This window comes from Dipodomys spectabilis, unplaced genomic scaffold, assembly GCF_019054845.1.
Source record: "Dipodomys spectabilis isolate Male_0828 unplaced genomic scaffold, ASM1905484v1 ptg000030l, whole genome shotgun sequence".
In the NCBI taxonomy this organism is placed as follows: domain Eukaryota; kingdom Metazoa; phylum Chordata; class Mammalia; order Rodentia; family Heteromyidae; genus Dipodomys; species Dipodomys spectabilis.
In genome coordinates, this window is record NW_024870707.1 from 12,381,904 (window position 1) to 12,404,296 (window position 22,393).

The 22,393-nt window shown below is 57.4% G+C and overlaps 3 protein-coding genes across 5 annotated transcripts; 1 reads left to right on the top strand and 2 right to left on the bottom strand.

Moving 5' to 3' along the window:
- Positions 1-6,861: 6,861 nt before the first annotated feature.
- On the top strand, positions 6,862-12,594 carry Ndufv1 (NADH:ubiquinone oxidoreductase core subunit V1). Its single transcript, XM_042676137.1, has 10 exons — positions 6,862-7,034; positions 8,540-8,622; positions 8,695-8,865; positions 10,241-10,424; positions 10,701-10,890; positions 11,219-11,431; positions 11,571-11,737; positions 11,997-12,078; positions 12,192-12,337; positions 12,444-12,594. Exons 1-10 carry the CDS (start codon positions 6,963-6,965, stop codon positions 12,528-12,530), a joined length of 1,395 nt encoding a protein of 464 aa, XP_042532071.1. The 5' UTR covers positions 6,862-6,962; the 3' UTR covers positions 12,531-12,594.
- A 157-nt stretch (positions 12,595-12,751) lies between these two features.
- LOC122105085 (double C2-like domain-containing protein gamma) lies at positions 12,752-15,755 on the bottom strand. 2 transcript variants are annotated; one of them, XM_042676190.1, is made up of 10 exons: positions 15,509-15,755; positions 15,350-15,429; positions 15,204-15,275; positions 14,984-15,093; positions 14,698-14,833; positions 14,542-14,595; positions 13,436-13,590; positions 13,273-13,354; positions 13,084-13,180; positions 12,752-13,016 (listed from the first exon to the last, which is right to left on the bottom strand). In XM_042676190.1, the coding sequence occupies exons 1-10, from the start codon at positions 15,753-15,755 to the stop codon at positions 12,886-12,888; spliced, it is 1,164 nt and encodes a 387-aa protein (XP_042532124.1). In that variant the 3' UTR covers positions 12,752-12,885. The 2 variants fall into 2 exon arrangements, with proteins under 2 accessions (XP_042532124.1, XP_042532123.1); XM_042676189.1 differs by having other exon boundaries at positions 12,752-13,180; positions 15,509-15,754.
- Positions 15,756-20,094: 4,339 nt separating this feature from the next.
- Positions 20,095-21,760, bottom strand: Nudt8 (nudix hydrolase 8). 2 transcript variants are annotated; one of them, XM_042676095.1, is made up of 4 exons: positions 21,559-21,760; positions 20,999-21,131; positions 20,495-20,572; positions 20,095-20,399 (listed from the first exon to the last, which is right to left on the bottom strand). In XM_042676095.1, the coding sequence occupies exons 1-4, from the start codon at positions 21,750-21,752 to the stop codon at positions 20,172-20,174; spliced, it is 633 nt and encodes a 210-aa protein (XP_042532029.1). In that variant the 5' UTR covers positions 21,753-21,760; the 3' UTR covers positions 20,095-20,171. The 2 variants fall into 2 exon arrangements, with proteins under 2 accessions (XP_042532029.1, XP_042532028.1); XM_042676094.1 differs by lacking the exon at positions 21,559-21,760 and having other exon boundaries at positions 20,999-21,469.
- Positions 21,761-22,393: the final 633 nt, after the last annotated feature.

Here is a 22,393-nt window from a genome sequence, read left to right on the forward strand (position 1 = left end):
GTCCAGGGAAACTGGAAATGGTACCAAAGAAGCCAGCCTGGGCAGGAAAGTTCATGAGACTCTTTATTTCCAATTAAACACCAAAAAGCTGGAAGTGGAGGTGTTTTTGAAGTGCTAGAGTGCTGGCCTTGAGTGAAAAGCTGAGGGACAGCAGTGTCCATGCTCTTACTTCAAGCCCCAGGATGTAGACACACACACACACACACACACACACACACACACACACACACGAAGACTTCACCGCTGCAGGTGGGAAGAATGGCGATTGTGTGACAGTGTCTCAGGTCTCTCAGAAAACTCGAGGTGCCTCTACCCTCAGAGCCAATTCTCTGCACCAGGTTGGACATCCAGACTGAGGGCTTGCCAGCTCTAGGACGATGAGACAGGCCCCTCTGGCCCCTCTTACCAGGATAAACTCCCTGGAGGGTTGTCACAGTTGGACAGAGAATGTACTGCTTCTCCTTTTGCGCCTGGCCCGTTCTGCTGACAGGCCGACTGGCTTGTCTGATGCTGGGCACCCCAGCTGGCAGAGACCAGACAGAATATTCTTGATGATCACAAAGCTAAGGTCTCAGGATGGGGAACAAGACCAATAACAACAACAAAAAGAAAAGTCACCTCGACTGATTTGATTGAGAGCCTAAGCAAAGCTTGTGTATGCAGAGGAAGACCAGGTGAGGAACGGGGCCGCCCCTGTCTGTGCCGTTTCCGGTTACACTCAGCTCTGTGCTGGTTCCTCCCCCATGATTCCCTGCATGGCCAGTGACATGGAAGACAGACAAGAAGGAAAACAAGGGGCCTCTGTGAGTCCTCGTGACCCAATCCAGCAGAGCTCCAAAGAGCCAGCTAGCTCTTCTACATGGGCTCCACCAATCTGAATTTAGAAAGGGAAGGAGACGGGAGAGAATCTTAATGTTCTTTGACTGGTCCCTGGAGCCAGAGCTCTGGCAGCCGGATGTGCTGTAAATCTGGCCTGGGGCGCCTCTGCTGGTTTTTGTTCGACGGCTCAGGATCTTTTAGCCACAAGATGAAACTGTCCCCAGCCAGGGAATCCCTGCTTGTCACCAGAAACTAAAGGAGGCAAAAATTCACCTTTACTTCATTGAAGATTTGGTCTTATTTTTGGTTGGGGTTGAGAATTAAATTGTCATAGTTGCTGTATGGTAGCATATGCCTGTAATCCTAGCTTCTCTAGAAGCAAAAGCAGGAGAATCACCTGGACAAAGTCAGTGAGACCTCATCTCAAATATAAATTAAAAACAAAAGGATTCAGGGTATGGGTTAAGTGGTAGATTGCTTACATAGCACGTGCAAGGTCCTGGATTCAATCCCCAGTAAAAACACAAACCCAAAAAGCAAAAAAAAAAAAGGAAAAAAGAGTGATGTCCCCCCCCGCCCCTGCAAATACCAGCTATCTTTCCAGTGTCTTAAAATCAAATGTGGCTGAGAATGTGGCTTAGTAGTAAAATGCTTGCCTAGCATCCATGAAGCCCCAGGTTTGATTCCACATAAACAGAAAATGCTGGAAGTGGCATTGTGGCTCAAGTGGTAGAGCACTAGCCCTGAGTAAAAGAAGCTCAGAGACAGTGCCCAGGTTCTGAGTTAAAGCCCCAGGACAGGCAAATACACACACACACACATACCCTCACACAAATAGGCAATGTGCCAGGGTGGCCTATTTAGGGGTGGTGTATTCTTAATCCCTTTACAATCACATAATACAGTTAAGAATGTGACTTAATAGTAGAGTGCTTGCCTAGCACGCATGAAGCCGTAGGTTCGATTCCTCAGCACCACATACACAGAAAAAGCCGGAAGGGGCGCTCAAGCTCAAGTGGTAGAGTCTAGCCTAGAACAAAAGAAGTTCAGGGACAGTGCCCAGGGCCTGAGTTCAAGCCCCAGGACTAGGAAAAAAATCACATAATACACACACTCAGACTTAGAATAGCATGTGGGCTCATGGCAGTATGGAAGCTAAGGAGTCTCACACTGTGCTATCTGCCAGCTAGAGACTCAGGAAGGCCGGGGGTGGAGCTTGAAACCTAGTGCCTCAGTGGATGTTGCAGATGCCAGGCTGGGCTGAAGGCCTGGAGCTCAGGGGCACCGATGATAGGCAGCAATACTCCAGAGCAGACAGCCAGGGTGAACCCAACCTCCACCTTTTTGTTCTATTCAGGCCCTCAATGGATTGTTCACCACCCTGGAAAGGCCCATCCGTGCTACCATCTCAAATGTTAGTCCTCACTGCTAATCCCAGGAATAATATTTAACCAGCTATCTGGGCATCCCATAGCTCAGCCAAGTTAACACATGAAATTTACTATCACAATAGATAATCCTGGGAACTCTCCAATGCTCCTCCCACCATCCAGTCTGCTAAAGGATAGAGAGAGGCAAAGAGAGAAAGCAGCCTGGTAACTGAGAGCTGGGCATCCACTGCCGTGGGAGGCATAGGGTGTGAGCAGATCTAGGCTGGAGGGGAACCTGAGGAAGGGGAACATGGGAGCTGGTATCGTCTGGAGGGACAGAGACACTTCTGAAGTAGAACGTTGCCCAAGCCAGTACCTGATAATCAGCCTGAAGAGAGACCGTTACGGGAGCCCATCCAGATGCCAACTCCTCTCCTTCTATTTCTAAGAGAATTCATCATAATAGGATGAAATCAAGGAGAGGACATTTGTGTCCTGGCTGAGACCTTCTGCCCAGGTACATTAGGCTGGGGAGCTGGGAATGCCTGCAGCTGGACTGACACCTAGAGACCCAGCTTTGGGGTCAAAGTACACTTGGCTAAGGCATCTAACTTGGAGTGAATGCCTGAACAGCTTGAGGAGCTGTTCAGCATAGAGTAGCCGAAAGCATGGCCCAAAAGCTGGGGAGAATGGGCCTGTGGCCACAGTAGACACTGCCAAAGGGAGGCCTTCGAGTTCAGGGAGTGATGGCTCAGGCCCATAATCCTAGCTACTCAGGAGGCTGAGATCCGAGGATCAAAGTTGAAAGCCAGCCCACGTAGAGTTTGATGCTAAATATTATATTGTTTTACTTCCTTCACCCACCCTACAAGGATGAGTGGCTGTTGTGGATCAGAGGCTGGTGTCCTGGGCTCCAGGCTGGAGCTTGCAGGCCTGAGTTCTTTCACATTTAGTCTGGCCGTTGGCCATTTGCATATACCTATCTCATTTCCTGGGGGACACAGGACCCCAGCCACACTACTGGATGCCTTTCCCTCATGCTTTCAGCTTGATCAAGGGCAGAGACATCACCCACAGGGAGGAGCAACCCCTGGCTCATCTGTGGACACTGGGGGAAGACTGGACACCTGATCACCGGGTGCCCACAAAGACACGGCCTGAGTCTCGCATTGGGACGTGAAGACAAAACCCCAGGCTGGGGGGGGGCGGGGGGGGGGGATATTGGCAGACGCCGCCTGAACATGTCCTCAGGCCCTGGGAAAACGCACGGCTCAGGCTTTGTCCATGTCTGCCCCACCTTGGATTCACCTGCAGGGCCTGTGACCAGGCCCAGAGGGCTAAAGCTCAAGAGCTTGCTGACACAGGGATCTGCAGGCTGGCTCCTGAGCAATGAACAGCCGGATACAAAGGCCCCCAGAGCAGGAAAGCTGAGGGCAGAAGAGAGGCATTCCTCATTGCTCACCTTGCCAGGAAAGAGATGGGGCTAAGGTCAGCTAGTGACCTTGGAAGAGGCGAGAATGGAAGACAGACTTTAGAGTTGCTGGGGGCTGAAGGAGAGATTGGGGTGGTCCAGGAACACAAACACACATGTCCCATGGGAATGCTGGCCCAGTGGGCCCCACTTCAGTCACGAGCTCCTGACAATCAGGAGGCTGAGTTGTGCTCTCCTTCCTGCCCACTGAGCCTGGTTAGCGGTCCAGGCATCTATTGCCATGTAACCCACTTACTGGCTTCCAGCATCGCTCACTTGCTCACACAGCAGAGCCTGGACTTAGGAAGGGCGCAGCAGAAGCCCAGAAAGGGGGAGGGAGGGACGTGTGAGGGGTGTGTGTGTGTGTGTGTGTGTGTGTGTGTGTGTGTGTGTGAGGGGTGTGTGTGTGTGTGTGTGTGTGTGTGTGTGTGTAAGCATCTCCTTGGGTTCTGGGCTAGAATGAGAGAAGAGTGAGGTCTGATGATGCTCTAGTCACCCTAGACTGTGACCATTGTAAGCCCCAACCCAGAAAACCACTTGGACACGCAGTCACATAGAAGAAAGGAGCGTTTAATGTCAGCTGGAAGCTGACAGGCTATCTCTTGTGGTATAGAGAGTAGCAAACTGCTCTCAGAGCTGTAGAGGTAGACATAGTGTCAGGAGTCTGAAGGCAGAAGGGCAGGAAATCTTTGTAGTCATAGCTGGACATTGGAGATATCAGACAGCTAGGGCAGAACATTTTATAGCTGGCCTGCAGCCAGGGAACACATCCTGTAGCAGAGACAATACATTTTATAGCTGGCATGTAGCCATGGAAAACATCCTATAACAGAGACAATACATTCTGTAAGTGGCATCTTGCAACTAAACACTAGAAACCACCTGTGACCGGGCCTGTGGGTATCTAGACTGCATTGCTAATGCAGCTGGGGCCAGTGGGAATAGACAACTGTGGCCAGGCCTGGCTTGCAGATGACCCAGGGAGAAGGCTGGCAACCCAAAGTAGGGGCGAATAAGCTTACAACAGTAGTTGCTCAAGCTGGTCTGGAAGGTTGAAGAAAGCCTCCCAGGGTAGGACATGGGAGGAAATAACCCACAGGCCTCGGAAGAACAGCAGGATGAAGGGCCCAGCAGATCCCTGCTGCCTCCCAGCGGTGTGGGCAGAGCAGTGGAAGTTGAGGCTGGGAAGCTTTAAATGTTGGCCCAAGAGGCCTTGGGTTGCATTCGGAGGCAACAGGGAGGGGCAAGATGGGTCTGAGATGACAACACTTCCCCTCCTTCCATAGTTACAAAGAAGGAACTGGATGAGAGCCCTAGGGAGGCTTGGCAAATTTCAGGTGATCGAGGGAAGGGTCACAGGTCATGGCTACCAGGCAGAGCCAGTGTCCAATAGATCTATGCCTGGGAGGTGTCCTCATTGGCTTCCTGGCTTCTGGCTCAGAGGCTTGGCAAGAGAGGTGGATCCTTGGATAGTGACACAAGATAGGACAGGCAAAAGCTGGAGCCTGGGACACTGCAGAAGAGTGCCTAGTCGGTGGCAGTGCAGTGGACACCCTTTGTTACTTGGGCAGCCGAAGCAGGTGTGGCAGGTGGGTGGGGACTGAGTGGGAGATCTGTCCTACAAGACTTCAGACTGCAGTCTGGCTGTTTCTGAAAACAGGGGCTCATCCCTCCTACGCCCCAGGTTATGGGAGGATTAAGGAGATAATACATGACAAATGCTGAGCACCAAGCCTGGCTCTGAAGGAGCAAGAGATCTTGCTGCTCACCCTCCATTACCCACTATCCTTGCCCAGCATCTACTGTCTCCAGCAGCCCAGGCTGTTTCTCCCTTGACCCAGTTACAGAGAGAAAAGGAGGACATTCACTTCCTGGTTCCATCCTGACCCCCTTCTTTCAACATAAAGGGAGTGACCCACGGGCTCAGGTCTGAGCCTCGGATTAGCTGTGTAATCCCCAGATCTGCCTGGACAATCGCTTCCTCTGCTCGGGAGAGGGGGCTGAGGATGCTCTTGGTGTCTTTCTTGAGAATATCACATCCAGTGACTGTCACAGCCATGCTAGCTGTGCTGTGGGTTTGCTGTGTGCACAGCACTCCAGGAAGGAGGAAAGGAGGGAATAAAAAGGAGGAAGACAGGAAGGAAGGGAAAAAGGGAGGGAGGGAAGGAGGATAGGCCTGGAATCCAGTCCAGCTCTTCCTGGGATCCCAGGGTTGGGAAGTCTGAGGAGAGGAGCCACTTGAGGTGCAGGCCAGCCTGGGCTACCTCAAAATTTTCATAGCCAAGCAAACAAACCAGATCTCTAGAGAGAAAGGATGAAGGATGATTAACCCAGGAGAACAGAGGAGATGGTTCTTAGCATCAGGACTGAAAGACTAAGCTGAAGAAAAGCCAAAGGGACACCTACAGTGGGACCAAGACAAGGTCCAACAAACACCCTAAAGGTTCTTAGGCCAGGAAGGGTCTTAGGGCAGGAGGGGGATCACAGCCTGACCCGGAAGAGGGCTGGTGGTGCCTTCAGTGCCAATCCAGGGCCTGATTCCGAGGACAATAGAGTCATGGCTATATTCGGAGCAGGAGATCGCCGTGCTGGGCCCCTGCTGCCTGGACTAGAGCCCCCCTCCCCCTCCCGCAACGCGGGCGGGAGGGTGTGCCGCCCTTTGACCTTCTCTGGTCTGGGCCTCCCCACAACCAGGCCTCCAGACTCACCCTCTCTGGGAACCAACTCCAAGAGCCCCAGCTTGTCTCTGCCGCTGTCTTTCCCTGGGCCCACGGGCGCCCGGAGGCAGGGCACCGAAGCGGACAGCAGCTGGACCCGTGGCCCAGCCCGCGCCCCCACGACTGTGTATATACCAGATGCACCCAAAATGCAGAACCTGTAGGAAGTGGACCATGCCAGGGCCCTGCAGAAGGATACCACGAGTCTTGTTTAGTAGCAGTTTGGAAGGTGAGGACCGCAGCAGGACGCGAGAAAACGGAGCCGCTGGCTAAGGAACCACCAAGGCTCAGACAGTTAGAAAATGATTACACCCAGCTGGAGGAGGCCGGGTCAAGGCTGCTGGGACTACAATTCCCAGAAGCCCCTGCGCCAGAAAGGTAGCTTCCGGCTTCTGTCACGGGTCCCTCTTCCCCCACCTCCCAACGGCCGAGGGCGGGACCCGGGAGCGCAGGGATGCCTGGGAGCACTGCCGGGCCGGGCCGCGTGACGCTATTCCTGTGCGCCGCCTAGAGTCTCTGTCGCGCCGGTTCTTGAGCTCCGAGCTGTGAAGGTGACAGCGGGAGGTGACGGGCCCGGTCCCCGCGATGCTGACGGCACGGCGGCTGCTCGGCGGGTCGCTCCCCGCGCGGGTGTCTGTGGTTTTCTACAGCGACACGGTGAGGCCCGGCTGGCTGGGGCGCGGGGCGTCCGCGGGCCGGGTCTTGCCGCCGCGCCTTTCGCGAAGCTCCCTGGCGCAGTGCCTTGTGCGGAGCCCTCGCTCTGTCCCCAGGCAGGCCGGGAGGCTGCCGCTCCGTCGCGGCTGAAGTTAAGGGACGGCTCCAGTGGGAGGCTGACCCCCCCAGTCGGGCTCCCTGGCTTTTCTGTTTAGCCGCCTCTTGGTCTACGGGAAGTTTTGCAAATTTGTGGAGCGTCCTCGGCTGTCCTTCTTTCCTCCCTTGCAGGCTTGTAGGGTGCGAGAGATCATTGCTTCATTCTGCATGTGTAGACAACATGGAGGGGGGTGTGCAACTCCTAACTCCCGTCCCAGCGCTCTGCTCTTCAAAGGGTTGAGAGTGCAAGTCAGGTTTTCTCCACGCAGGGTGCTCTACTAGGCCGTGTGAAATTCCTAATGAACCCTCTAGATTTCCTATGTGTCTCAGCTCCAGTAAGGCATTTCTGCTTCATAGTAAACACATTTTGGTGGATTCTGGTAGCTCACTTCTGTAATCCTACCTCTTCAGGAGGCTGAGGTTTGAGGATTGTTGTTGGAAGTCAGCCCAATTGTGAGACTCATTTCCAGTTATCCATTCTGGAAGTGGAACTGTGGCTCAAGTGGTAGAGCACCAGCCTTGAGTGAAAAAGCTCAGGCACAGAGCCCAGACCCCAAGTTCAAACTTCACTGACCACATAAAACAGATTTTTACCTCTTTAGGAGAGTTATAAATCCCCTGCCCTAGCAAAGTTTTGGTCCAGCAAGAGAGCCCGACAATTAAATAGCATGCCATCATGCAATTTCTATGTGTGTGTATGTGTGCACACACATTTGCATGCACACATGTCTACCAGTATGGTAGCTAGAATTCAGGGCTTTGTAGCCTTGCTTGGCTTTATTGCTGAAAGCTGGTTCTCTATCTTGAATCACACCTCCACTTCTGTCTTTCTGCTGGTTAATTAGAGACAGGTGTCTCAAGAACTTTTCTTCCTGGGCTGCTGCCTTTGAATCGCAGTCCTCAGCTCTCTAGTTCTCAGCTTTCTGAGTAGCTAGGATTATAGGTGTGAGCCACCAGTACCCTGGTCATTCATACAGACGTTGTTATGATTTTAGTGTGGGCTTTGGTCTTTGACAGACCTCAGATCAGATTCCATTGGTTGCTTTGAACTGTCTGATTGTTTTGTTTTGCTCAGAGACTCAGTTTCCTTCTTTGTAAAATGGAGGAAATAATCTGTCTCAGGATCGTTATAGGGATGAATTGAGATTTGGGGTGTAAAATATTCAGGCCAGTACCTGCTAAAGAGGAAGTACTGAAGTTGGTAACTAAATGGTAATCATGGTGATTCAAAGGATTTGAGGCTCAGGCTTCTGCCCTCTCTTCAGCCCAGCCCCTCCTAAACAGGAGGACACAAGAATCTGTAGCTTCTGGAACAACCTCGGCTGGGCCACCTGACCTCTTTGTCTCCCCAGACAGCGCCCAAGAAAACCTCATTTGGTTCACTGAAGGATGAAGATCGGATCTTCACCAACCTGTATGGCCGCCATGACTGGAGGTGAGGCAGTGCCCTTAGCCTGCTGGTCCCTTCGCAGGGCCTCTCCTTCACTGTTTTCCCCACTCTGTCTAGGCTGAAAGGTGCCCAGAGTCGAGGTGACTGGTACAAGACCAAGGAGATCCTGCTGAAGGGGCCTGATTGGATCCTCGGCGAAATCAAAACATCAGGCCTGCGGGGCCGTGGAGGTGCTGGCTTCCCCACTGGCCTCAAGTGGAGCTTCATGAACAAGCCCTCAGATGGCAGGTGAGTAGGGGAGACAAGACAGGCTTGCAAGAGAGTCTGGGGATGGCTGAGATTTATATGACCCTTGAGGCTGTTTCCTGAGAAACTCTAACTTGAATGAGATAAGAAAGCTGGTTGTTGGTGGCTTATGCTTGTAATCCTAGCTACTCAGAAGGCTGAGAACTGAGGGTTATGATTAAAGCCACCTGGGCAAAAAAGTGTGAGACTCTTACCTCCAGTTAACTACAAAAGAGCCAGAAGTGGAACTATAGCTTACGTGGTAGAGCACAAAAAAACTCAGACAGCACCCAGGATTGGGTGCTGAAAAGAAAATACACCCAGACTATGAGTAGATGGGATTTTTTGTTTTTTGGGGGGGGGTGTCTGGTCATGGGCCTGAACTCTGGGCCTGGGCGCTGTCCCTCAGCTCTTCAGCTCAAGGCTAGCGCTCTACCACTTGAGCCACAACGCCACTTCCAGCTTTTTTTTTTTTTTTCTGCTTATGTGGTCCTGAGGAATTGAAACAGGGCCTCATGCATGCAAGGCAAGCGCTCTACCACTGAGCCACCTTCCCAGCCCTAGATAGGATTTTTAGTTTTCTCTGGCATTCACCTTCCTCAGGGATTTAAGGTATAGCAGAATCAATAGGAAAGTTTGATTCCGGTAGGTTTGGCTGTTCAAATCTCAACTTTGCCTTATACTAATTATAGGGTTGTTATGGCTATATACCCCTTTTCTGCACATGAACATACTATCATTTTGGAATAAAAAGATAACAATAAGGGGCTGGGAAGGTGGCTCAGTGGTAGAGCGCTTGCCTTGCATGCATGAGGCCCTGAGTTCGATTCCTTAGCACCACATAAGCAAAAAGAAAAAAGCCAGAAGTGGTGCTGTGGCTCAAGTGGTAGAGCGCTAGCCTTGAGCTGAAGAGCTGAGGGACTGCGCCCAGGCCCAGAGTTCAGGCCCCACAACCGGACACCCCCCCCCCAAAAAAAAAAAAAAAGATAACATTAATTCAGCTTTTAACCCATACTTTGGTTGTCACCCAGAAAGGAAATAGTGAAAATTAGCTGCTCTTTCTCTCTTGGGCCCAGAGATTGGAGGTTGAGGAAGGCTTGTTGTGACCATGAGCAGAATTTGTCCCTCAAGGAAAGCACAAGGAGGGATACTGGGACTGAGCAGCACAAAGAATGTCCTGGTGGTTATTCCTATTCAGAGAGAGTAGACACTGAGCTCTCTCATTGGTGCTGAGTAGGCATAGCTCCAGGGGACATGGTGGGAAGTCAGAGAGGGATCAGCTGTGTCTCTAGACATCGGTGAGGCCTCCCTGGGAGGAACAGAGACTCAGTCCTTGTGGGATTGTGTAGCATACCCGACTGACCTGTGAGCCCCACAGGCCCAAGTATCTGGTGGTGAATGCTGACGAGGGGGAGCCAGGCACCTGCAAGGACCGGGAGATCATGCGCCATGACCCTCACAAGCTGGTGGAAGGCTGCCTGGTGGGGGGCCGGGCCATGGGTGCCCGTGCTGCCTATATCTACATCCGTGGAGAATTCTACAATGAAGCCTCCAATCTGCAGGTGGGCAGGGGCAGCCTCAAATGTGCACTCCTCCCTTCCCCCTACTTCCCTATCCCGCTGTTCTGGGATGTTAGTGCTGGTCTCTGGAGCTCAGCTGGCACAGCGGTGGCCATGCCTGTATGCAGACCGAGCAGGACCAGGCCTTGACGCCTTTCTTCTCTGGGCTCCTTCTTTATCACCAGTGCCTCAACTTGGAAAGCCTTCAGGGGTTCAAAGCCCCTGGAGTTAGAGGCGCACTTCTAGGTTAGGCTGGGGAATTGACATCTTGTCCCTCAGGTGGCCATCCGAGAAGCCTATGAGGCAGGCCTGATTGGCAAAAACGCCTGCGGCTCTGGCTACGATTTCGATGTATTTGTGGTGCGCGGGGCTGGAGCCTACATCTGTGGAGAGGAGACGGCGCTCATTGAGTCCATCGAGGGCAAGCAGGGCAAGCCGCGCCTGAAGCCGCCCTTCCCTGCGGATGTGGGTAAGACCTCACGGACCCTGAACCTTGTCTTGGCTGAGGCTGGCTTGTTGCCTGTGGGTGGTTTTTGTGGGATTTCTGGGTGCAGGGCCAGAGAGGAGGGTAGTACTAGCATCCAGGCTCTGCTCTGCCTCCACAGTGCCCATTCTGGGAGCTAGGGATGTGATGGTGAGCATGCGTGAGCGCCTCTGAAGTCGGGGTCCAGCCTGGGTGGGGTGACTAGTGAGTGAGATGGGCTCTGCCCACGAGATCCAGCCCTGGAACAGCTCCTGCTGCAAGAGCCCGCCCCGCCCCGCCCCTGCCACCAACCCCGTTCCTCATCTCCTCCAAGGGGTGTTTGGATGCCCCACGACCGTGGCCAATGTGGAGACAGTGGCTGTTTCCCCTACCATCTGCCGTCGTGGGGGCGCCTGGTTTGCCGGCTTTGGCCGAGAACGCAACTCTGGTACCAAACTATTCAACATCTCCGGCCACGTCAACCACCCTTGCACTGTGGAGGAGGAGATGTCTGTGCCCCTCAAGGAGCTGATTGAGAAGCACGCGGGTGAGTCCTGCTGCCATGCAGGGGCTCAGGACAAGAGCCAGGCTGAGGGGGCTGACGAGAGTCCCGGCTCAGGACGAGGCAGCTGTGCCTGCCCCAGCTCTGACCGCCCTTTGTTGGGGGGACTGACTTGGGCCCTCAGGAGGTGTCACAGGTGGCTGGGACAACCTTCTTGCCGTGATTCCCGGTGGCTCGTCTACCCCCCTGATCCCCAAGTCCGTGTGTGAGACAGTGCTGATGGACTTCGATGCGCTGGTGCAAGCGCAGACAGGCCTGGGCACGGCCGCCGTGATCGTCATGGACCGCTCGGTAAAGGGCAGCCGCGCCCACTCAGTCCTCCTGCTAGCTTGGCTTCAGCCTCCCTCTCTGGGACTCTTCTGACTCCTACTTCCTGCAGCCCGAGATACCTGTGCAGTACTGCAGAAGGGAACCAGGCCGCTGCACAGGATGCCCTAGACTGGGCGGTGCTTGGCCCAGGAAGCTAGCACCCAGGGGTGGGATGCTGCTGGGGTCTACAGCCCAGGCTCCGCACAGACCGAGCCACCTGTTCGCTTGCTTTTTCTCCCAGACGGACATCGTGAAGGCCATCGCCCGCCTCATTGAGTTCTACAAGCACGAGAGCTGTGGCCAGTGCACCCCGTGCCGAGAAGGTGAGCATTGGTAGGCTGGAGCTGCCCGCAGGGGCTTCTCAGCAGCCACCCCCGTGGCCTGCGCCCATCCCCTGGCTGGGGAACATCAGGCCCCCTTGCTGCTGTGGCTGCAGGTGTGGACTGGATGAATAAGGTGATGGCCCGCTTCGTGAAGGGGGACGCTCGGCCGGCGGAGATCGACTCCCTGTGGGAGATCAGCAAGCAGATAGAGGGCCACACGATTTGTGCTCTGGGAGACGGGGCCGCCTGGCCTGTGCAGGTACTCCCCACCCTGCTGGGTGGCTCTGTCTGGTAGCCCTGAGAGCCCAGGGCATGGGGAGGCTTTGGGACCCTGCGTCACACAACCGCCTCTCTCCCCGTCCCAGGGTCTGATCCGCCACTTCCGGCCTGAGCTTGAGGATCGGATGCAGCGGTTTGCCCAGCAGCACCCGGCCCGACAGGCGGCCTTCTGAGCCCCGTGCCCTGACCTGCCGTCTGGATTACTGGACAATAAAGCACGTGCCTCCCACTCTCCCATCCCGGCTTGTCTGTGACTGCATTTCAGCCTGCGATCCCCACTACCCCCCCTCCCCGCTTCCCCCTCCCCTCCCCCTCCCCCTCCTCCTCAAGAGCCCTGTTCCCAGTGCCAGCAGCAAGATAGAGTGGGGACCAAGGGCCAGAAGCAGGTGTTTATTTGGGGTTCACTACTTGGGGTGAGGTGGCTGAAAGGCAGGGGCTAGAATGGGCGCCGTAGGTGGGGAAGAGCCCGGGCTCCTTGCAGCCTGAGCGGTGTCCCAGCTGTGGGGGAGGGCTCGCGCAGGCCCGTGCTCACGGGTCACCACACGGGGGTGTATCGTCCAGCGGGTGCCACAGCTCCAGCCGGTGGTCGCAGCGGCCCAGGCACTCGTGCCAGTGGCGCAGGCGCTCCCCACTGGCCTGGCTGCTCAGCTGTACCCCGCCTGTGGTGGGGGACGGGTGAGGAACAGCAGGACCCTTGGGGCTCTCTGTACCCCGTATCCCACTCACCAATGAAGTCATCGGCCGTGCCCAGGTCGTAGTCCCACACAGACACCAGCAGCGCCTTCTGGGCCAGCTCTTCCCTCCGGCCCGGGTAGAAGAATTCCTGCAGGGAAGGGGCAGGAAGGAGGCGGCGGGTCCTTCGTGGCTTCAGAACCAGGTTCCGGCCAGGCTGGGGCCCTCCTGGCACAGGCTCACCTCATTGAACTCGGGGTTCAGGGTCTTTCTCCGAACACTGGTCTTGTACTTGGACTTCTTCCCCCCGTTTGGGTGCAGGAAACTGGTGAGGGAGATGGGGGCGTTGGGGTGACCCGGGATCTGGGGAGCTGCTGCCTCACCCCACCCACTCGCTTCTACTCACAGGCGGACAAAGGGGTCTGAGTAGCCGTTGGCGTCCATGGGGGCCAGGTGGGCACAGCGCAGCACCCCCACCAGCAGGCCGCGGCGCTGGGAGCTGTAGCACAGGGACAGCAGGATGCGCCCGCGCTCCTCCCCGGCCATGGCCTCCGCCTCTTCCTGTGGGTGCAACCTGGGGTGAGCCTGGCCCACCCACAGCCCAGCCCACCAGTGTCCCAGCCCCAGCCTCTGGGAGCCAAACAGGGCCAGGGCCCTAGAAGGAACCTTGTGGTCAGCTGTGCCCTTCTGGGCTGGGGGGGAGGGGGAGTTGCCCCCCCCTGCACATCCATCGTGGAAGGAAGAGACGAGGGGCTCAAAGGCCATGCACATGCTGATGCTTCCTGACTGGGCCCTCCGCCACCCCTGCAGAGCCAGCTCCCCCCCCCCCCCCCCCCCGGCAGCCGCTGGGGGGGTCGCTGTTGTGCACCTATGAGGAGCAGGGCTCTTCAGTGCCACCTTGACTACTCTGCAGAGCACAGCCCCAGCCTCTTGTCTCAGGATGCCTGAGGAGAGTGGGCTTCAGACCCCATCCTCAATGCAGAATCCAACCCTCCCCTCCCCATGGCAGGCAGTTTCCAGGAGCAGCAATGGCAAGGGCCTAAATCAGCTGCAGGCACTTATGGCTCCACCAGGGGGCAGCAACAGCCCTTTACTGGCAGGGGAGCTGGAGAACTGGCCTCAGCCACAGGTCCCCTTCCTTGCTGGACAGTGGTGCCTGGACAGGTGTTTGATGACAGGGTTAGAGACACCCTGAAGTCACCTTCCCTGCGTCCTGACCGGGAGGGGTACCCACACCGAACTGAGGACCTCACCCCTCAGCCACAGTTAAACACACATCTCAGCTCTGCCTCTAGGTTGCTTACTCTCTGCTGGCCTCATCCATGAGGACTCCGCTGGCATGACCCAGGGCCCTTCACCTCCGCCAGCCTGGCCCCCTCCCTGCCCAGCCACAGGGCCCCGACGCGTCCCTGGAGCTCCAAGGGCTCCCGGAGCTTGTGAGAAAGGGCTTCAAACTCCTCCGAGTCCACCCAGCCCTGGATCCCTGCGCAGCCCACCCCTGCCGCCACCTACCTCCTCATACAGGGACATGCCTCGGGCTGTGTCCAGGCCCTTGGGCCTCTTGACCTGAAAGGACAAGAGAGCCTGGTGACCCCGGCTGACGCGGCTGGGTCCCCTCCACCCACCTCCGCCCCACTCGCTGGCCTCCGTTCACCAGCCTCCACTCACCAGCCTCCGCTTCTCCAGGCAGACGCGGAAGCTCCTGGCTCTGTTGGGCACCAGCTTCCTCAGGGGGACCCGCAGCTCCCCGAGTGGGGGGGCGCTCCGCCTTCGCCGCAGCCGGGAGTCCTCACACACGCACAGCCTGGTGGGCCTCGGAGTCGGACCAGGCCGCACCCCCCACCCCCTCCACCACCCCCTCCACCCCCCCTTACCCTCTCCACCCCCCCCATCGCGATCAGGGGCCCCACCTCCACCCCTGCCCGCTCCCTGGTGGCCCAGGCCCGGTGCTCACCGCAGGGTCTTGTGCCCAGCGTCCTGGCAGGTGAAGCCGTGGTAGGTGAGGGTCTCCTCCCACACCGGTCCCCTTGCGCCCCGAACCGTGCGTGTGCGAAGCTGGCTGGCCTGGACATCAAAGTGGGTGAGGCCACGCGCCCTCCTGAGCCAGGCCTTGCGGGTGGGGAGATGGGGGGGCCGGTGGGGGGCAGCAGTGGAGGCCCGCGCCTCGCCCTTACCTTGCTGGCCCCTGGCAGCAAGTTGGCTTTGACGTAGGTGTCCACAGAGCCTGAGGCAGGTGGCTTGAGGCCCTGCGGGGAGAGAGGACAGGCTGGGGTTCGCCCTGGACCCCCTTTCCATGCGGGGACACCGGCCCCCTCCTCACCTTGGCGCGATGGGCCGTGCAGTGCAGGGCACTGTTGTCCGCGTCGAAGAGAAGCGTGAACTCCAGGATGCCCAGGGCAGCTGGGGGCGGGGGGAGGCAGGGTGGGGTCCCCCTGCGGCTCCCCCAGACCCCATCCCGGCCGTCCCCTCCCCTACTCACTGCTGTCATCCGAGTCCTCCTCTGGGTCTGAGTCGGGTGGCGGCAGGGGCGCCGCGCGCATGGCGGGGTCGGGGTCCGCGCGGAGCGGGGGGCGCCGGGCGGGCTGCGGCGCGGGGTAGGAGTGCGGGAAGTAGGCGGAGATGAGGCGGATGGGCCGGATGGGGCCGGGGCTCACGTCGATGGCCATGTGCTCCTGCATGCTCACGCGCTTCGGGCGCCGCGCGCCCGCCGGCGCCGCCGCCGCCATGGGGGCTCCCGCATGGGGTCCCCGCGGGCCGGGGACTGGGGCGCCCCGACCGCCCGGCCCGCCGGGACGGAGCGCAGCCGCAGCGCCGCCCGCCCGGCTCGCCGCGCCGCGGGCACCTGACTGGGGCGGCCCGCGGGGAGGGCGGAACCGCCCGGCCCGCCGTCACTCTGTTATTTTTACCGCGGTCATGCGGCCCCGCGGGTGAGGCCGGAGGTGGCGAGGGTGCGGGGTGCGGAGAGGAGGCGGCGGGCCTGGCGGGGGCTGAGAGCGCAGGGGGGAGGCGGGCCAGGGCCTGGGCCAAGGGGCGGGGCGGGGAGCTGCGGGGCGGAGCCTCGGGGGGCGGAGCCGGGGGGCGGGGCGGAGAGCTGCGGGGCGGAGCCTCGGGGGCGGAGCCTCGGGGGGCGGAGCCGGGGGGCGGGGCGGAGAGCTGCGGGGGGGGGGGGGGCGGGGAGCTGCTGCGGGGGGGGGGGGGTGCGCGGAGCTGCGGAGGCGGAGCCTCGGGGAGCAGGGCCGCGGGGCGGGGCGGGGCCGCGGGGGGCGGGGCGGAGAGCTGGGGGGGGGAGCGGGGAGCTGCCAGCCCAGGGGGGAAGCCCATCGGGGTGGCGCGGGACCCACGCAGCCCACCAACCCCCACCCCGGCCCTGGCCCCCCAGCCCACCACCTTCCTTCAGCTCCTCAAGTGTTGCACACCGGCAGCCTGGCTGGACTGCCCGATCGTGTGTGAGTGTGTGTGTGTGTGTGTGTGTGTGTGTGTGTGTGCCTATGTGCCTATGTGTGTGTACTGAAGCTAGAACGCTGGGCCTCACACTATTGGCTTAATCTCTCAAGACTGGCACTCTACCACTTGAGCCACAACTCTACTTTCTACTTTTTGCTGGTAACCTGGAGATTGAGTCTCCCGAACTTTCCTGCTCAGGCTGGCTTCAAGCCCTCAACTCTCAGCCTTCTGAGGAGCCAGGATTGAAGGAGTGAGCCATTTGCACCTGGATTGTGCTTTTACTTTTAAACTCTTAATTGAGAAATCACATGCAGAATGAGGTGATATTCCAGTGTAAGTATGCTGCGTACAAAGGTGACATCCAGCTAACAGGCGTACTCACCCCCTGTGGGGTGATGAGGTTTCAAACTCACTATTAACTATGGTGGCTCCCTGTGCACAGGTCACCAAAGCACCCTCCTCTTGTTTAACCGGTTCCCCTTAACCAACACCTTCCTTGTCCCCTTCCCAGCCCCTGGCCACTGATAACCTCTGCTCTGCATTTCTCTGCGCATGTCTTCCAACTCCATCCCTGTTCCCGCAAATAACAGGATCTCACAATCTTCCTGTCTCAGCCTCCAAAGTACTGAGTCACAGGTATGCATTGCCACACTGGCAAAATTCTCTTCTTTTTAAAGGCTGAATAATACTCCATTCTATTCCATGTAGATAAATCACATTTTCTTTATCCATTTGTCTGCTGATTGGTTTAAGTTGATTCCTTATCTTGGCTATTGGGAATAGTGTTGGAATGAACTCGGAAGTGTGTGTCTCCTTCACCATGCTGATTTTTTATTCCTTTGTGTTTATACACAGACATGGGATTATGTTCCATGTAACTAGCATGACAAGTTAGTTTTTTGGGGGGCAGTGGTCCTGGGTTGGCCTCAAACTATTATCCTCCCCATTTCAGCCTCCAAGTAGTTGGTATACGTGTATTGCAGATGTGAGTCCCTGTGCCTTGCTCTTTTTCGGATTTGTGTGTGTGTGTGTGTGTGTGTGTGTGTGTGTGTTACAAAGGTTTGAATTCAGAGTTTCGTGCTCCATAGGCAGGTGTTCTGCAGACAAGCCAGTCCTCCGGCACTTTTTGCATTAGTTATTCTGACAGGGTCTTATTTTTTGCCCTGGGCCCACAGCAGGACTGTGATCCTCATTATTTTTTAATGTTTTATGTCATATCTAGGATGATAGATGTGCATATGCCCAACTTCTGTTGAGTTCAAATCTCTTAAACTTTTTTTTTTTCCCCTCCTAAACTGGCCTGGAACCACAGCCTCTCAATCTCAGCCTCCTCCTAGCTGGAGTGACACCTATGGGTTAAGAAAGGTCTTGCCCAGGCTGGCGTTGAACCTTGATCTTCTTGATCACAGCCTTTGAGTAGCTTAAGATTACAGGAATGACTCAATGCTTCTAGCTCTCTTTAGTTTGGTAAAGAACCTTCTACCATTTTCTACAAAGACTATAGCATTCCTGCTTGGCTTTTTCCACTTGAGTGTTCTGCCACTTGAGTCACACCTTCATTTCTGCCTTTTTGCTGGCAAACTGGAGACAAGAATTTCAGGGAGGGGCTGGGAATGTGGCTTAGTGTTAAGCATGAAGCCCTGGGTTTGATTCCTCAGTACCACATACACAGAAAAAGCCAGAAGTGGCACTGTGGCTCAAGTGGTAGAGTGCTAGCCTTGAGCAAAAGCTCAGGCACAGTGCTCAGGCCCTGAGTTCGATTGGTAAAAAATAAAAATAAATTCAGGGATTTGCCTGCCCAGGCTGGCTTTGGACGTTGATCCTCAGCTCTCGGTCTTCTGAGTAGCTAGGATTCAGGTGTGAGCCACGGGCCTTTTCCTCCTTTTTTGAGTGCTGAGGATGGAACCCTGGGTTCCTCCTCCTCCCCAGGAGGTATGAAGTGACAACTCATTATAGCTTTGCTATATATTTCCTTAATGATTTGAAATGTTGATTCTTTTTGTTTTGTGGGGAAATGCCTGTCCTTTGTCATTTATTTATTTAGGTCATGAAGCTTGAACTTGGGGCCTGGCCACTGTCCCGGAGCTCTTTTTGTTCAAGGCTAGCACTACCACTTGAGCTACAGCTCCACTTTCGGCTTTTTCTGTGATTAATCAGAGATAAGAGTCTCATGGACTTTCCTGCCCAGGCTTGCTTTGAACTGCGATCCTCAGATCTCAGCCTCCTGAGTAGTAGGATGACAGGCGTGAGCCACCGCTGACTGGCTGCCAGTGCTTTTTGAATCCTGTAAAAGAAATTGCCCAGATTGGGGCTGGCAAGGTTGCTCAGTGGTAGAGCGCTTGCCTTGCATGCTCGAGGCCCTGGGTTCGATTCCTCAGCACCACATAAGCAAAAAGAAAAAAGCCGGAAGTGGTGCTGTGACTCAAGTGGTAGAGCTCTAGCCTTGAGCTGAAGAGCTGAGGGACAGCACCCAGGCCCAGAGTTCAGGCCCCACGACCGGACCCAAAAAAAAAAAAAGAAAGAAATTGCCCAGACCAATGTCTGAAGCATTTATATTTACCTGTGGCCTCTCCTAGCAATCTGAACCTTTCTTTAATCCATTTTTTTATATTGTATTCTTCCAGGGAACCTTTTCAGTCGAGGAGGCTCCTCCAGAAGCCCTGTCAGTCATGTGTTCAAATCTGGCAGGTCATGTGAGGAGCTCAGAGATGGCATGTGACCAAAGCAGTTGAATGAAGTGCAATTCTGAGTCGGACTGGCTGGGAAACAGAAGCTTTTCCTTTTGATGGAATGTGGGTGCTATGGCATCCTAGCGCTCCTGCCCTCTCTTTGTCTGTCCTGTCTGTGCACTAAGTCCCTGGGAAGTGAGGCCCGCAAAGTGGAAAGAGAAGAGAGTCCTCTACCAGGCCCAGGATCCCAGCTACGCCTGAAGCTAGCTATGTCTGGAGTCTATGATACCATTTATCTTCAGGCAAAGTTAGCTATGGGTGGAATTCTCTGCCTGACTTGACCTGCTGATATTGCCCAAGAAGTCTGCCCATACCACCCTGTCAAAGTCAGACCACCTGTTCCTTCAATGACCCTCAACTTGTTTCCACAGCCCTGGTCTATGTAAGTGATGTAGAATCCCATGACTATCTGCGACTGACAGTGTGCATGTGTGACCAGTGTAAGCCAGCCTAAGGTCCCCTCAGACTGCATATCCTCACCTCTAGCGCAGATTATAGATGTGTTCCCCTTGTAGAGCCTGCACACAAAGGCTCGGCACGTTGTTGTGTGGTCACATTGGGGGAGTAGATGCACCATATTCTAATCTGTGGACCCAGAGCCCCTCATGGGGACAAGCTTCTGTTGACACAGGCACAGAAGACTGAACGGCAGGAAGTGGCAGTAGTAACAGTCTGGCTTTCAGAGTCAGAGAGTCCAAGTGCAGATTGCAGCCTCGTGACATTGGGCAAGGAATCTTTCCATCCCAAGCTCCAGTCTCATGGCAGGGGCAGCGTGGAGGCAGGGCCACGCAGAATGCACCCCTGCTGCAGGGAACATGGACAGAGGAGCCCTGGCCAGCAGCCTCTGGAGCTGCCCACACAGAAGTCAGGCTCTCCACGCAGACATAGGAGCTCAGAGTTGTCAAAGGCTTTATTCCATCTCAGAGGGGCCTAGCAGGGCAAAGTCAGTGGCCGCAGAGGTGCCAAGCGTCAGTCTCTGGGGGGCTTAGGGCTGACAAGGCGGGGCTGGTAGGTGCCGGGAGCCAGCAGCTGCAGGGTGAACTCAGTGATGACGGCCGTGAGCCCCCAGACTCGGTGTGGTCCATGTAGGAAGACCGGAAGTGTGTAACTAAAGTGACCTCCCTGGCAGAAGTGAGTATAGCCCTGGTTCCGCGTCTGCAGCAGATGGTCCACGGGCAGCACAAACACCTCATCTACCTACGGGCAGGAGGCAGAGAAGGGTGGACAGAGGCCTGGCCACTGCAGCATCCCCCAGGGGGGCTACCCAGTCCCCTGGTGGTCCCCGCATTCACCTCCTTGGAGTTAGGCCTGAGGCTCTGCAGATCCAAAGGACCCACGCTGGCAAGCACTGGCACCACGGAGGCCTTACTCTGGTGTGCGAGCAGAGCACAGAGGCAATAGGGGGAGAAGGGAGGGCTGTGATCGGAATTCAGGAGGAAGGCCTCCCCTGGCCCGTCTAGAGGCCAGGCACACCAGCTGCTGACCCCTTGACCCCACTCTAACCATTCGCCTGACTCAGAGCCCCAAATGCACTAGGGCCGCCAATGTCCCTTGCTCTGCGCCCCCCCCTTCCCCCTGCGTAGCACCCCTTCCTCCTCTGTAGGACACTCAACTTGTCATCCAGGCCGGGGATCCATCCCTGAGCTTTGTCCGGAGCTAAGCGGGGCTCCCACCCCAGCCCCCGGGACCACGGAGCTGTGAGAGGCGGAAGGCCAGGCCCAGGCTTGCTACGGCAGCCTGCGGGAAGCCAAGCCGTGGCCACTCCCCTGGTCCGTGGGTGAGGACGCAGGTCTCACCTGGTCAAACACGGGGTGCAGGAGGCCCCACACCTGCTCCTCCGACACGGCCAGGCCCAGCTCCTCCTGGGTCTCCCTCAAGGCCGTGTGCACCACGTCGCGGTCAGCAGGCTCGCTCTTGCCGCCTGGGAAACTGAACGGACACAGGGACTGGGCCTGGGGCTCACGGGGACGAGGGGGGTGCGGAGGGCTCAGCAGTGCCGAAAGGCTGGAGGAACTTGCTGGAAGTCTGCGGGCAACCCTTGCCACCCAGAACACTGGAGGGAGGGAGGGAGGCTCTGGGCAGGGAGGGTACGAAGGCGGATCTAGCAGCAAGGACAGGAATAACCCGGCCCAAGGCGTCCCGGAGTGGCGTCCTCGGTTCCGGCCGGGGGCGGAGCCCAGCAGCCCGGCCCCGCGCCGCTCCGGCCCCGGCTCGCCCGGGACGCCGAGGGGAAACGCCTCGGGGGTCGCCATCGGAGGCGCAGGGCGGGCCCAGAGCCAGCTCCGAGGGGCGGAAGCCGCGGCCCCGCTCCTTCCCCGGGCCCCGGCCTCCCGCGGAAGGGAGCGCCGCCCGGTACCTGACGTCGCCCTTGTGCCGCCCGGCCAGGCGGCTGGAGCGCAGCGTGTACAGCAGCGCGGGGACGCCGCGCGCCAGGCACAGCGGCACGAGCACCGCGGCCGCCGCGGGCCGCGCGCGGAGCCGGGCCGTGCTCCCCGCCAGCAGCCGCCGGCAGCGCCGCTCGCTCTCGGCGGACAGGCAGTCGGGCCGCATGTCTGGGGCGTCGGGGGCACCGAGGGCGCCGGCCCGGGCGAGGGGCGGGCGCGCTCCCGGGGCTCCGCCCCTGGCGGGCCGGGCCGGGGAAGGCGCGGGCCGCGCCGCCTCGGAGGCGTGGCCTCGAGCGGAATGGGGTGGAGCCTATGCGGAAACCCGAGCCCTGAGTTCCTGTGAGTGACGGGAGGGCGGGGCCTGAGCGGGGTGAGGGCGTCACCTCAGGGAACACTCCCTTCCTATTCGTAGGGAGTACCGAGACGGGGCGTGGTCACACCCACTAAATTTCCGGTCTGGGCGTGGCCCTCCCACAAGCTTCCCGGGGCTCGGCAGGCCGGGCGATCGCTGCTGTCACCTCCATAGGATCCAGCGGCGTCCTTCTGACCCTGGGCCTTGGGAGCTGGGGTCCCGGGCCGCTGGGAGCCTGCCAGACCCTGAGTCCTACGCCCCCACGGATGACTGGCCTTCCCCTGAAGGCCTCACACGAAGGCCTCCAGGTTGTGGAAGGTCAGAGCCCGGGGGTGACCCTTTCAGGAGGCTGAAGACCCGGCGCCATTCGCCTCTCGCCACCTCCAGTCTGGCCTGCCGGCCGGCTCAGTCAGACTGGCCTCCAGCGACGGCCCCCCAGGCTCTTCTCTGTCGGA

Coding starts and splice junctions, on each gene's coding strand:
- Ndufv1 (XM_042676137.1), top strand. CDS start 6,963: ATGCTGACGGCACGGCGGCTGCTCGGCGGGTCGCTCCCCGCGCGGGTG. Junction 8,866..10,240: donor AACAAGCCCTCAGATGGCAG/GTGAGTAGGGGA, acceptor TGAGCCCCACAG/GCCCAAGTATCTGGTGGTGA. Junction 10,891..11,218: donor GCCCTTCCCTGCGGATGTGG/GTAAGACCTCAC, acceptor ATCTCCTCCAAG/GGGTGTTTGGATGCCCCACG.
- LOC122105085 (XM_042676189.1), bottom strand. CDS start 15,707: ATGCAGGAGCACATGGCCATCGACGTGAGCCCCGGCCCCATCCGGCCC. Junction 15,430..15,508: donor GGAGGACTCGGATGACAGCA/GTGAGTAGGGGA, acceptor CCCCGCCCCCAG/CTGCCCTGGGCATCCTGGAG. Junction 14,834..14,983: donor GCTGGGCACAAGACCCTGCG/GTGAGCACCGGG, acceptor GAGGCCCACCAG/GCTGTGCGTGTGTGAGGACT.
- Nudt8 (XM_042676094.1), bottom strand. CDS start 21,454: ATGGCGACCCCCGAGGCGTTTCCCCTCGGCGTCCCGGGCGAGCCGGGG. Junction 20,573..20,998: donor TGCACCCCGTGTTTGACCAG/GTGAGACCTGCG, acceptor CTCGCACACCAG/AGTAAGGCCTCCGTGGTGCC. Junction 20,400..20,494: donor TCAGGCCTAACTCCAAGGAG/GTGAATGCGGGG, acceptor TCCTGCCCGTAG/GTAGATGAGGTGTTTGTGCT.